At 47.3% G+C, this 13,840-nt stretch overlaps 1 protein-coding gene across 9 annotated transcripts in view; it reads left to right on the forward strand.

The window, feature by feature from the left end:
• The window catches only part of DIP2A (disco interacting protein 2 homolog A), a 108,166-nt gene that overhangs the window by 39,361 nt on the left and 54,965 nt on the right, over positions 1 to 13,840 (forward strand). For all 9 annotated transcript variants that reach the window (XM_055313654.1, XM_055313656.1, XM_055313655.1 and 6 more), the window contains 3 exons: positions 3,377 to 3,496; positions 4,762 to 4,959; positions 11,664 to 11,755. In XM_055313654.1, the coding sequence (XP_055169629.1) occupies positions 3,377 to 3,496; positions 4,762 to 4,959; positions 11,664 to 11,755 (410 nt within the window). The remainder of the gene's footprint in view (positions 1 to 3,376; positions 3,497 to 4,761; positions 4,960 to 11,663; positions 11,756 to 13,840) is intronic.

Consider the following 13,840-nt stretch of genomic DNA (forward strand, 5'->3'; position numbering starts at 1 on the left):
AGAGAACACGAGCAGGGGCAGAGGGAGAGGGAGAAGCAGACTCCCTGCTGAGCAGGGAGCCTGATGTAGGACTTGATCCCAGGACCCTGAGATCATTACCTGAGCTAAAGGCAGACACTTAACTGACTGAGCCACCCAGCCACCTCTGAGTAGACTTTTAAGAATAGGAAAAGACCCAGAATCATATGGAGTGCCAATCAGCAAATTATGGTGTATGGACTGGCATCTTGCTTTTGTAAATAATGTCTTATTGGGACAAGCCTTACCCATCCTTCCCATGTCATCTTTGCTGCTTTTGCCCCAGAATCACAGAGCAGAGTAGTTAAAACCAAGACTGTGCTCTCTGCCCAGAGCATTTCCTATCTTGCCCTTTAAGAAAAGTTTGCCAACTCTTAGTGTAGGAAAAGGGGCAAAAAAATAGGAACATCTGGTTTATAAGAGTGTATAAAAGTAGCTCTTGAGCATCATCATGTTCAGCCTTTTTCATAATTAGAGAAATAACACACTGTTGCTGGGAATGCAAAATAGTTAAACCTCTTTGGAAGAGAAATTGGTAAAATATATAGTGGTACTTCTCTTTGGACCCAGCTGTGCCAAGGTAGGAATTTACTCTGAACATACATTTCCAAAACAAAGGAAATCCATGTGCACGAGGTAGTTCTTTGCAGCACTATGTATAATTGCAAAATATTAGAGACTCCCTAGCTCTCCAGACTTCACAAATTGGTTGACTAAACCTAGTATTTTTGCATTATGGAGTATAATGCAGCTGTCGAAAATAATGAGAAAGCTCTTTATGACTTGGAGTAAGGTGTTTTTCCAGGATGTTAAGTGGAAAAGCAAAAAGTGAAAGAGCAGTTCTAGAATGCCACCTTTTGTGTGAGAGAAAAGGGGACGCGATGAAGCATTTCTGTGCACAGAAGGCCCTGGGAGGGGACCAGAAAGCAGTGAGACCAGAAGGCACCTCTCCAGAGGTGGTGGAAGGAGATGAAGAGGGCGTGCTGTTTCTTTGAGCTTGTCTTTATTTAAAGACATTTAGAAGCTTGTTAACGTAATAACAAAATTCAGAGCATAAACTTGAAGGATGGGAAACTGAAAGCAAGTGGAAGTGAGCATGGTTGTTGTGTTTGTGGAGCACTGTAGCCACGTTTAGGGGCGATGGGGAGAGGGGTAGGGTAGGTAGGTGACGAACACAGTCCTGGGCGGGACACCACAGTCTTCGACGAGGTGGAGTGTGAACAGCGAAGAAGCTTGAGCTCACTGGGGGTAAAGCCACTGGGAAATTCTTTTATATACACGATAGTGCTGAGCAGAGGCGTTGATGTTGGGAGTCAGTGCAAACGTGAGTGGGAAGGGGAGGAGGAAACCTAGGGGAGGACTGGGATGGGAAGCACGGTGTGGACTCCTGGCTCCTAAGATCCCGCTGTGCACTGTGCGCTGGCCTGTAGGTGTGTGTGTCCGCGGCCCCTGCCTGTTACACACCTAGTCTGCGTTTTTAGCTCCGATTCCAACAGTAGCAAAAACACTGCAGGCTCACTGGGCACACCTGGTGGCCAGAGCTTGGTCTCCGACATCCCCCCGCCCCCCAGGAGGCCCCGGGCTCCTTAGAGAAAGAGCTCATGCCGGGCTGGGGCGGGACAGCCTGAACGGCTCCGAAATGTCCTAGGACAGAGTGGACGGCAGTGTAGGCAAACGATGGGGGCGTGTCACAGATCAGCTTGCGTGGGATCCCACTGGCTAAATATGGGACAATTTGTCAAAATAGTTAAGACCCCAGAGGCACGGGGGCTCTGCGGGTGAGGCGTCTGCCTTCGGCTCGGGCCGTACTCTCGGGGTCCTGGGAGTGAGCCCGTGTGCGCCGTCAGCCTCTCCCTGTGCCTCCGCCCCGCCCCCTGCTCCTGCTCTGTCTCAAATAGAAATAAATAAAATCTTTAAAAAATAGTTAAGAACCATAAGAAAAGAACCTTTTCTAAAAAGATTTATTTATTTATTTGAGACAGAGACCGAGAGTGGGGGAGGGGCCGAGGGAGAGAAAGTCTCAAGCCGGGTCCCCACTGAGAGCGGGGCGTGACCCGGGCTCGGTCCCACCCCGAGTCCCGATCTGGCCCCAGTGCTCTGCAGGACTGAGCAGCCCTGAGCCATCCCTGAGGATCGGTAGACGGACAGACGGACGGACAACAGAATGCTGAGGGTCGACGACCGCACGGCTTCTGACACGAATGACCCCGTGGTGTTAAAAGCAGGGCGAGGCTTCTGTGAGGATCGGGGTGCTAGGGCGGCCCGAGGCGCCTCCTCGCTCCCGCGTCAGTTCGGGGGGCGCAGGGCACCGTGCGGTGCGGAACCCAGGCGGCGCTGTGGGTGAGGAACGGCCCGGAGCGCGGCCCGAGTGGAGTCCTGGGAAAACCTCAGGCAAACGAAGAGGAGGAGTGTTCTGCTTCATTAGAAAAAAAAAAACCAAACTGTTCTTTCAGAATGTCCGCGTCATAAAGGACGAAGAAGTGTGTCAGGCCCCGGAGGCTGGACAGTGCTTGCCTGGGGGCGGGTGCCACAGGCCGTGGGCGCCCCCTGCACAGCGGCCCTGCTCCCGGCCCCGCTCCCTCCCACCCGGCCGAGCCGTGCTGTGGGCCCGCAGGCTGCTCTGGGCCCCGGGCCTCTGACCTCTTCCTGCTGCTTCCCCCGGGGACGGCGAGCTGAGGGCGGACGCCGTCTGTCCGTCTGTCTGCTGCCTGACGTCTCCCACAGCATCGCGTCTTCATCGTTAGGACGCCAAAGAGCATTTAGTTTATGTGGCTTGAATGTCTGAGTATTTACTACGTTAGAAGGTAAAACTAAAGATTTAAAAAATATTTATTAATCCATTTAAAAATAGCAACAAGAAACGCATCACTTCTTCACCTAAATAGCACATATTTAGGAAAGAATTGCTAAAACAAAGATTTGTCTTGTTTTCCACTGTTGCCCTTCTGCGGCGGGGCTGGCGTCATGGAAGCCCTGTGCCTCGTCCCTGCCCCTCCTGTAGTGGCTCACGTTGTGGGGGAGGTTCATGTGCCCTGGGAGGAGGGCGGGAAGGCCAGTGATGCCGCCAGGTGGCCATGATCGCCCGGAAGGGGCTCTGGACCACCCTGAAAATCACTAGTTTAAAAAAAAACAAAATTCAAACAAAAAACAAAAAACAACAACATTCTAGTTCCCAGAAGACCTTCGGTGAATATTTGTTGAATGAATTAGTGATTCCAAAGCGGCTGCCTGACAGGGCGAGTGCCCGCTTGGGTGTAGGAGTTCCGGCACGTTCGTGCGGCTGGTCCGGGACCCCGTCTGCGTCCTGTCTCCGGAGGGTCAGCGGGCTCTGGCCTCAGCGCTCCTCTTCCCGTGGCAGGTGTCCCTGTGAGCAGCAGAGTGTCCTCCAAAATCCAGCAGCTTCTCAACACCCTGAAGAGGCCCAAGCGCCCTCCGCTGAAGGAGTTCTTTGTGGATGATTTTGAGGAGCTGTTGGAAGGTGAGAGATCTCGGGCGGGCGCTCGTGTCTGTGTAGACGAGGTGGCTGTCGCGTCCAGGGTTGGGGGCAAATGTGTGTCGTGTGTGGCCACCCCGGGACATTACAGCACAACGAAGTGATCCCCCGTCTGTTTCTGGCCCCCGGGGTCGCGGTGTGTCCCGCGTGACTGCTGGCCTCACTGTGAACGGGGCGGAAGCACGATGCTCGATGCCGTAGTTCAGGGACTTCACGCTCCCTGTGCCTCTGGTCCAGGCCTTAGTGCTTTACGAGAATACTCCTAAGGTTTCGTTTTACATACATTAGTTCAGCTTTTTTTTTTTTTAAAGTCCCAATGCGGAGCTTGAACTCACGACCCTGAGATTGAGAGTCAAATGCTCCACCAACTGAGCCAGCCAGGCGCCCCCATCATTTCAATTTTTATTTAAGCTTTAAATCTGAAATACAGTCTTACATGGTGTTAAGGTATATTTTTAGCATAGTTTTGGCCCTCGTTCATAAACTCAGTCTCTCACTTATGAATGAGATATACACTTTTAGGGAAAAAGAATGTAGGTTTATTTTTAAAAGAAAATTACCAGGAGGTAGAAGTAAGCATGAACCTATGGAAGAGGCACAGAAATAGAGCCCAGCGCAAGGCTGGAGTGTGCCGTGTCCACCCACCGCCCCTGCGTCTCTGGGGCAGTTAGTTTTGCTGCCCCCCACCCCCCCGCCTCGCTGGTGGCTAGCTGCAACCTGGAGGGCGTTGTCGTCCCCTTGGTCATCGGGTAATGCCCTTCACGTTCAGGGCTCAGCGGTGTGAATGCTCCCCGGGGAGGCTTTCTTACACTCGGGCCGATGCTGTTACACAGCCATTGGAAATATAATGGATTTTACTTTATTTTCTTCTTTCACCGCGGTGAGCGTTGTTTTGTGTGCCCAACCAGAAATGATGCTCCTCCTCACTTCCATCTTTCATCAGCGGGACTTGTCCGCTCCTTAGCTGTCAGCACTGGCCGTAACCCCAGAACACTCCAGAACGCTGGAGCAGCACTGCTGCCCTTCTGGGGACTGTCCCGTGTGGGTACGGTCACCGTGTCTGTTACCATCCGTGACGGATCTCCACCTGTCCTTTGGTCAGTTGGTCCGTGACTCTGACAATGATAAGGGAATCTGAACAAGTTATTGTGACCTTTTTACAGTTGGCAATTTTTAAGAGAACACTTAAAAACAGAATGCATGCATGGTACTATGAAATGCTGATTTTTAAATTTCAATTTTGCTTGTAGTGCAGCAGCCAGATCCAAATCAGCCAAAGCCGGAGGGAAGCCAGATGGTGGTGCTGAAAGGGGAGCCTCTGGCCATGGGGATTCCCTGGCCACCGTCCCTGCTGGCCGCCTTGCAGCGGTGGGGTACGACGCAGCCCAAAGCCCCCTGTCTGACTGCCTTAGACACAGCTGGGAAGGCCGTCTACACCCTCACCTATGGCAAGTGTCACCAGAAGGCATTTGGGCTCTGGTTTAGCTGTAACATGTTACCTGTCATGTCATACAACACGGCCGTACAGCTTCATGAGCATGATGGAGCGGATCCTGAGAAGCCAACAAAACTGCCCACAAACCAGAACATTGCCTCAGTCCACGTGCCCCCCCCCCGCCCCCACCCACTGCCCCTTCCTCCAGCAGAGGGGACTACTCACCCACTGCTGGTGACCATCCCCTGCCCTGAGGTCGAGGGTCACAGCTACATATGCATCTCTGAGCACGGGAGTTTAGTTTTGTCTAATTTTGAACTTTGTATAGGTGGAATCCTACAGTATGTGTTTTTGTATTCAGCATCTTTGGTTCCACATTATATTTTTATGTAACACAAGTCATGAGCATCTGGCTTGATACATTTTCACGGAGTGACTATACTCCTGTCGCTGGCACTCAGCTCCCGAGTGTTCCCCAGGCCCTTGGTCCCTACCACTATGCACATCCTCACTGACGGTTGAACTGTCCTGATGCCTGTGAACACCTCTGGGTTTCACTGTCGCTAAGTTTTATGTGAGTGGGATCGTGTGAAAGCCGTTCTGTGTCTGCATGCTTGTGCACCATTGTTTCTGAGGCTCAGACATGATGCCGTGTGAAGCTCATTGATGGAGGTGACTTTATTGTACGAATATGCTGAAAATTATTTGTGTCCTCGACCGTGGGTGGAATTTCCACTGAGGCTATTGTGTATAGTGCTGTTATGAACATTCGTAGGTGAGTCTGCTGCTGAGCGTACGCTGTAGGCATTGGTGCTGGGCGCACGTGGACGTGCACAGGTCGCCGTGCTCGGCTGTAGGACATCCCGACACGGTGTCCACAGAGGCTGCTGGTATTTTCACGCCTGCCGGCAGGCAGCTCCAGCTGTGCCACACCCGTGCCAACACTTGATATTGCCTGTTTACTTCCTTTAGCCTTTCCTCTAGGCGTGTTGTGGTGTCGAGTTACGGTGCAAATTTACTTGCATGTCTCTCATAGCTAATGATGCTTTTTTGTGTGTTTATTGGCTATTTGAATATCCTCTTTTATGCACTATACAGATCTTTAGCTCATTTTTCTATTTGGTTGCTAATGCTTTCTGACTTCTTTCCATGTTCCAGGAACACATCTTTTGTCAGATATATTTCGCAGGTATCTTCTTCCACCCTGTGCCCTGTCTTTTAACACTTTTATCTGTGGCTTTAGATAAATGAGAAGTCTTCATCTAATTAGTCTGATTTATCTACTTTTTCCCTTTATTTTAGCACTTCTTTGTTCTGTTTGCCAAACCCAAGGTCACAAAGATATTCTCCTACTTTTTCATCTAAAAACTTGTTTTACAAAAACAAAACAAAACAAAACAAAACTTGTTTTACTTTTAATATTTAGGTGTCATAATTCATCTTTAGTTTGTGTGGTGTGACATTGGAATCCTTTTCTTTCCTTACGAATGTCTAACTGGCCTGGTGCCATGGGCTGAACAGTCAGAGCTTGCCCCGAGGTCCTGCCAAGCTGCTTTGTCACAGATCAGGTGACAGTACGTGCTGTGCCCTCTGCGCCCCCTGAACTGCCGCAGCTTTAGGGGTCCTGCTGTCTGGCATAGACGCCCTTCAGCTGTGTGAATGTGCCTCACTCCTCTGGACTATTCTTGACTCTGCATTTCCAAGCCATTTTTAGAATCCGTTTGTCAATTTCCAGAAAGCTTCCTGCTGGGGCACTGCCTGACACTGCATTGATTCTGTAGTTCAATTTGAAGAGAATTGATACCATTACAATTACGGAATCTTCCAGTTCGTGACTGTGGAACAGTCATGACTGTGGAAATTTAATGTATTTCCCCTTATTTTAAGGACTCCTTTAATTTCTCTCATTAATGTTTTATACTTCTGAGTACAGAACTCTAGAGCATCTTTTGTTAGATTCATTCCTGTTGTAGTAGAATGGTTAAAAACATTTTTCTGCTCATTTATTGCTTGTATATAGAAGTGCAATTGATTTTTTTAAATGGTGATTTTAAAAAATATTTTATTTATTTATTTGAGAAAGAAGGAATGAGAGCATGAGCAGGGGGAGCGGGAGAGGGGGAAGCAGACTCCCCACTGAGCAGGGAGCCCAACGTGGGACTCAATCTCAGGACCCCGAGTTCGTGACCTGAGCCAAAGGCAGACACTTAACCAACTGAACCACCCAGGTGCCCCCAGATGGTGATTTTGTATCTAATAGTCTCATTAAATTAACTTACTGATTCTTTTTCTATTTATTAATAGTAGTTTGTCCACATATCTTTTGGATATCCTGTGTTCAAAATCATGTCATCTATGAACAAAGATGGTATCTTGGCCTTTCCAGTACTTACCCCTTTTATCTTCTCCTTGCCTCACTGCAAGAGCTAGAACTGTCACTACAGTGTTGGGTAGCGAGCATTCTTGCCTCCTCCTCTGTCTTTGGTGGAAAGCTTTGGGTCATGAAGTACGATGTTTGCTGTAGTTTTGTGGTAGAAAAATCCCTCGTCAGATTAATTAAGCTCCCTTCTATTCCTAGTTTACTAGAAGTTTTTTTTCTTTCTTTTTTTTTTTTTTAAATCATGAATGGTTGGGCAGCCCGGGTGGCTCAGCGGTTTAGTGCCGCCTTCAGTCCAGGGCCAGATCCTGGAGACCCGGGATCAAGTCCCGCGTCGGGCTCCCTGCATGGAGCCTGCTTCTCCCTCTGCCTGTGTCTCTGCCTCTCTCTCTCTGTCTCTGTCTCTCATGAATAAATAAATAAAATCTTTAAAAAAAAATAAATCACGAATGGCATTGAATTTTATCAAACCCTTTTTTTTGCTCTGTCAAGAAGATCATGTTTCTCTCTCCTCCCACTTAATTTGATGAATTAAATTGATTAACTCTCAGGTGTTAAAGCAGCCCTTGCATTCCTAGAATAAATCCCTGTTAGCCATGATATCTCTTCAACAGATGTCTGAATTTGATTTAGCCAATATGTTGTTTAGGATCTTTGCATCTGTATTCATTAGAGGCGGGTCTGTAATTCTTTACAAAAGGAGCTCCCTACCCACTGTGAGGAGTGTGGTTTGCTCACTGCCTCCACCAGTTGATTTCAGCTGTTGGGTCTGTCTTCTTCTAGGACTTTGATTACAGTTATACCTCCTTTGAACCTTATGTACCTTTAATGTTCTTTCTTATATTTCGTATTCTTTTCTGTATATTTGGTTGACCCTTGAACAATGCAGGGGGTTAGGGGCACTGACCCCTGCACACTTGAAAACCCAAGTGTAAGTTTTAACTCCCCAAAACCTTAACTGTTACTAGTCTGCTGTTGACCAGAAGGCGAACTGAGAACAGTTGGTTGACATTTATATGTTTTTATTATGTGCTGTATTCATACAGTAAAGTAAGGTAGAGAAAAGAGAATGTTATTGAGAAAATCAGAAGGAAGAAAAAAAATAACACTTATAGTACTGTATTTATAAAAAAAAAAATCCACAGGTAGGTGGACCTGTGTTGTTCAAGGCTCATCTGTACTTCAGTATGGAGACATTTAAATTTTCCTTTTTTTTTTTTTAAGATTTTATTTATTCATGAGAGACACAGAGAGAGGCAGAGACACAGGCAGAGGGAGAAGCAGGATCACGGCCTGAGCCAAAGGCAGATGCTTAACAGCTGAGCCACCCAAGTGTCCCTAAATTTTCCTTTATTCAAATTCTCTAATCCCATCTTATGAAATTTTTATTTTATTATGAAATTCCTGATGAGTTCTTAATTTTGATATTGTCCTTTTAGTTTAAAATTTTCACTTCTGTATTCTAAATTCTTTATCATTCCATGCATTGTCTTCGTCTTTTCCTTTATTTCCTAGCATCCATGTATTCCTTACCACAACTGGAAGTTTCTCTCCACCTGCTCCAGGGTCAGGTCACCTCTCGGCCTGTTGATCTCATCTGTACTTTCTCTTGGTTTTAGTTTGGATAATTTATCTTTGGTGTGCCTAGGACCTTTCTGATTGAGTGTTGGACATTGTGTATAAAAAATTATGGAGGCTCCAGAGATGTCCTCTTCTATAAGAGAACATCCTCCTTCCCTCCATTTGGCAGGTAGCATGGTGGCCGGTCACTGCAGTCCCGTCAAGGCTGGCGCAGCCCCCTCTGAGCACCTGTCTGTCCTCCTCTGGGGTTCCCCAGCCGTGGCTTCTGTCTTGAGTGCTATGTTAAGGACTCCACTTTGCTTCTCAGAGGTTTTCCTCGTGGGTGTTCGGCACCCTGTTGCTCACGGCCCCAGGACTCCGTAGACTTCCTAGAGGGAGGCTGGCTGTGCTATCATGGCTCCCAGCCTCTGCCAGAAGCTCTGCTGTTTTCTTTGTGCCTCGGTGGCAGTGTTCCATGAAATACTCTGTCTCTCATGGGTGCCAGGGCCCTAATAACCGCCGGCTGTGCACGGTCAGCTCACCTCCCCAAGGGTTTTCCCTCTGCCCTTAACTCCTCTGGTTGTCTTTGTAGATGATTTCTGTATTTTATCCAGTTTTTAAGTTGTTTTGGGTGGGAGCCTGGTCTGCCACCAGTACTCTGTCGCATTAGGAAGCAGAGTCTTTTACCATTACGCTTTTATGATTCATGTTACTGTGTATAGTTGTAGCTCATTTATATCTAAGAATGTACATGTCGGAATTGACATATTGGTTATAATGTTGGTATCCACTTTTGGCTATTACAGACAGTGCTGCTAGGAACATTCTGGGGTACGCGTTTTTGTGGGGTATGTACTTTGAAGTGGCTTTGTAACAGCTCTGCTCTTTGCCGTTCACATCTAGATCCACCCAGTCTGCTGGGAATGAGTTTTGTGTACAGGGTAGAGGATGGGTCCCAGGGTCCGTTTACCAGGCTGGGTAACCATCTTCCCCATTCTCGTTCCCACTGGGCTGCCCCTCCTCTCCAGGGCACCTGGTCAGAGATGGAATTGTCTGCATGTGGAGGGTCTCTTGGGGTATTTATTTTATCCACTGTGTTATATACTATCCTTATGCCAGCACCGACTTCCTAAATTACTGTGGCTTTCTGAGAAGTCTTGACATCCACGGAAAAGTCTCCCATCTCGCTTCCTTCTGCAAGAGTGTCTCAGCTCTTCTTGTATCTCAATGTTTCCGTGTCTGTTTTAGGGTCGGCTTGTCCAGTGCACGGACATTCCTGCTGAGATTCCTGTTATCACTGCTCTCAGCAGTTTGTAAATGAGCACTCCTGCATTGCATGGACCTAATATGTCTCCCTGTCATTCAGATCTTCTGCACTTCAGCTCGATGCTGTTTTATACTTTCTTGTTGTGAGACTGCGTATCTTCCATAACACTTACTCTTAGGTATTTGGCATGTTTGTTTTCATCTTAATGTGAGTATTGTCATTAAAATTTTTTTCTTGGGATCCCTGGGTGGCGCAGCGGTTTGGCGCCTGCCTTTGGCCCAGGGCGCGATCCTGGAGACCCGGGATCGAATCCCACGTCGGGCTCCCGGTGCATGGAGCCTGCTTCTCCCTCTGCCTGTGTCTCTGCCTCTCTCTCTTGCTCTCTCTCTATCATAAGTAAAAAAATAAAAAATAAAAAAAAATTAAAAAAAATAAAAAATAAAATTTTTTTCTTGATGTTTATTGCTGGTATACAGAAGTCAGATAGTCTTTGTATACTTTGTATACTGTTGTTAAATCTGGCAGCCTTGCCGGTTTGTTATGAGAACCATGATGTACATAGTCCCATCATCTGCAAGTCATGACAGTTTAGTTTCCAGCTGTGTGCCTCCTCTCTCCACCCCTCCCCTTCCTGCATTGGCTAAGACTTTCCATAAAAAAAAGGCAGATGTTCTTGGCTTGTTTCTACTTCCTCGGGGAAAGCTTTCAATATGTGACCGTTAATTATGATATTTTCTATAGGACTTTAAAAGATGGGCTTTATCACTTGTCGTCCGTCTTCCTTACCTTCCCGTTGTTTCATCTTCCATCTTCCTCAGTGGAGCTCTGCTTTGTTGAGCATTCACTGCTGGGCTCTCCTCCATGAGGCTGCGTGCCGGGGGGAAGTGTGCCCAGTGGAACCTGCTAGGGCTCGTGGCTGGGTCCTGGAGGGCCAGATGCACCACGCCAGCAGCCAGCGGCTCTGGGCAGCCTACTGGCCCTTCCTGGATGGTCTTCCCTTGAGTCAAGACTGGAGATGGGGATACGACCCATCCTGTGAATTATAAAGGTTAAATGAAGCCACTCCTATAAGGGATGTAGTTGAGAGATATTGAATGACATGAAAACACATTTTAAATGCAATGTTGGCTGAAAAAGACAGAGTGAAGTATGGTCCCATTTCTTGAAGATTGCACATATGTATATATATGCTGTGTGTGTGTGTGTGTGTGTGTGTGTGTACATACATAACCGAGAGAATGCTGACTTTTCTATTAGCTTTTCTATGTTCTAAATTTTCTATAATAAATTCCTATTCTATATTTGTATTAAGGAAAATATATTTGTAAGTTATTTTTAAGAGAAAACTATGATGTTCATTACAGCATTGTGCAAAATAGTTATCAGTTGGAAATTACCTGAATTTCCAGTAATAGAGTGATGGTACATTATGGGGTATTATGATTGCTACATTAAAATGTTAATTATTAGTTTCTTAAATTTTACATTGCTTAGTATTTTTATTTTATTTTAGGCAAACTTTGGAGTCGGAGTTTAAAACTAGCTTATACTCTACTTAATAAACTGACTAGTAAGAATGAACCACTACTTAACCCTGGAGACAGAGTAAGTAACTAGAATATAACTTCCTGGAGTGAGCAAAAACAGACTCTAAAAATATGTCTCATTGGAATCAGTATTCCATCCGTTGGTTAGACTTGCAGCATTAATACAAGGGATTTAAAGTTAGCAAAGAAGAAATATTAAATATGGAAAAGGTTGACTATGATGTACGTAAGATAATGGTTCTTTTCATGCTTCTTCGTTGCCCATCCAGTGGCTCTGCAACATCTTTCCTCTTGGACTTCATATCTACTGCTTTTAATAAAAATATTGAAGTTAATAAATCTTAGGTCCCCAAAGCTGATGTTTGATGCGAAAATGTTGCCCTTACTAGAAAATTCATGTCTTCCTCTCGTCCATGTGGCCAGGCAGCCTTCCTTCCTCATGGCTGGGGTAGAGCATGGAGGAGGCTCGAGGCTTCTTTGTTCCTTGTACTGACCACGCTGCCCAGCGTTGTTGGCAGTCGCCACACAGGGCTACAGAAATTAACCAAAATTAAGTAAAATGAAGAATGTAGCTCCTCAGTCACCCCAGCCCCACAGGAAGTTCCGTTGGTGAGCATGGCCCTGGGCGGACTGAAGGCAGGTATTCCCGAACATCCATGATGGAGCATGGGACCCTCGCAGTGAAACCCCTAGTGAGAGAGGCTGCCTGCGGTCAGATGGCCTCACAGGGACTCTCTTCAGATAGAGCCAGTCACCAAGGACATTTGAAGAATGCGAAGGAAAACAACCAATGGGCAAAGGAATGGAAAAGAAGAAAGGAGGAATGTAGGGGGAAGGAGGGAGGAGGAGGAAACAAATGTGAGAGAAAGTCATATACAGAAAATAAAGTTTTAAAAACTTAGTCTTAATATCCCTGGAGAACTAAGGGAAGACATTGCTCCATAAATCAAGAAAAAGATGCCTGTGGGGAAGACCAAGAGCTAGAAAGTGGGGAGGACAGTGCAAAGCCGAGCCCTTGTCCAGGAGGTCCAGCACCAGCTGGTAGGAGTTCCGGACGGGAGGGGGGCAGAGCAGAGGATTCTGAGTGGTGGCCACTGCCGCCCAGCATCCCGGAGCTGGAGAGAGTCCGCCTCAAAGGGACGGGGCCTGCAGGGGATGCAGTGGGCCCACAGCGACATCCTCGGCACTAACCGAGCAGGACCGGGGGTGGGGGGGGCGGGAGGGAGCCTGGGAGCCTCCGGGGTGGGGGCAGGAGCGAGCTGCAGCGAGGCGGCCGAGGGTCGGAGGGCTGTGCGCTGGGCAGCCGGGAGACTGGTTGGTCACTTAGAACACACTTCGCAAAGGTACCGGGCACATCGGGCGGAGCGCGTTAGGACAGCTTGGCCAGTGGCTACGCAGGAGGCAAAGCATGTCAGGGTGGTGGTACCGTTACCGGCGGCAGATGGGTACTCGGCTGTAAAAACATGCACAGTCCGAGAACGGTCCTTGATACGTTGTGCTTTAGAGCGAACCTGTGAGAATTCCTGATTCATGTTGTGCTTTAAAATGACTCAGAGAATCACTTGTTTATTTTTCTTGACAAAAATTCCTGCAAGGACAGAGACTTCCAGATACCCTTCTTGACGCATGAGGGAATCCACATCTTAGGTTAATATGAAAGATCAGCAGGATCCCAGTGAATGAGCTGATTATCAGGTGTGCTGGAGAGTTCATCGTCCTGTGATGAACAGTCTATAAATGTGAACACACACAGCTCTTCGTAACAAAATCTCTAAGAGTGTTCTTATACCAAACATCTAGTCTTGAAGCCGTGGGTCACAGTTCTCGTACAACCACTGTTAACATCAGCTGTTAAAGGAGAGCTTTGCCCTTTCCTACACAGCAGCTTGTTAGAAACTGGATTTCCAGGCCTCCGGGAGGGAGTTTAGGTGTAGCTTAAATTTTGTCTTACCAAGTAGTTGTTAGTAGCCGTTGTTTGGGCTTCTCCAGGGCCCAGTGTTAACCATCCTGACTTAGCACTCATGCTTTCAATTACACTGATTACAATATTTGGGGCTTATAAAACGTTGTTCCGTAAATAGCTTTTGATTTTACCCGATGTAAGAAATGACACCTGGGAGGATAGGGGAAGAGAAAGAGACGG

This window comes from Nyctereutes procyonoides, unplaced genomic scaffold, assembly GCF_905146905.1.
Source record: "Nyctereutes procyonoides isolate TBG_1078 unplaced genomic scaffold, NYPRO_anot_genome, whole genome shotgun sequence".
Lineage (NCBI taxonomy): Eukaryota > Metazoa > Chordata > Mammalia > Carnivora > Canidae > Nyctereutes > Nyctereutes procyonoides.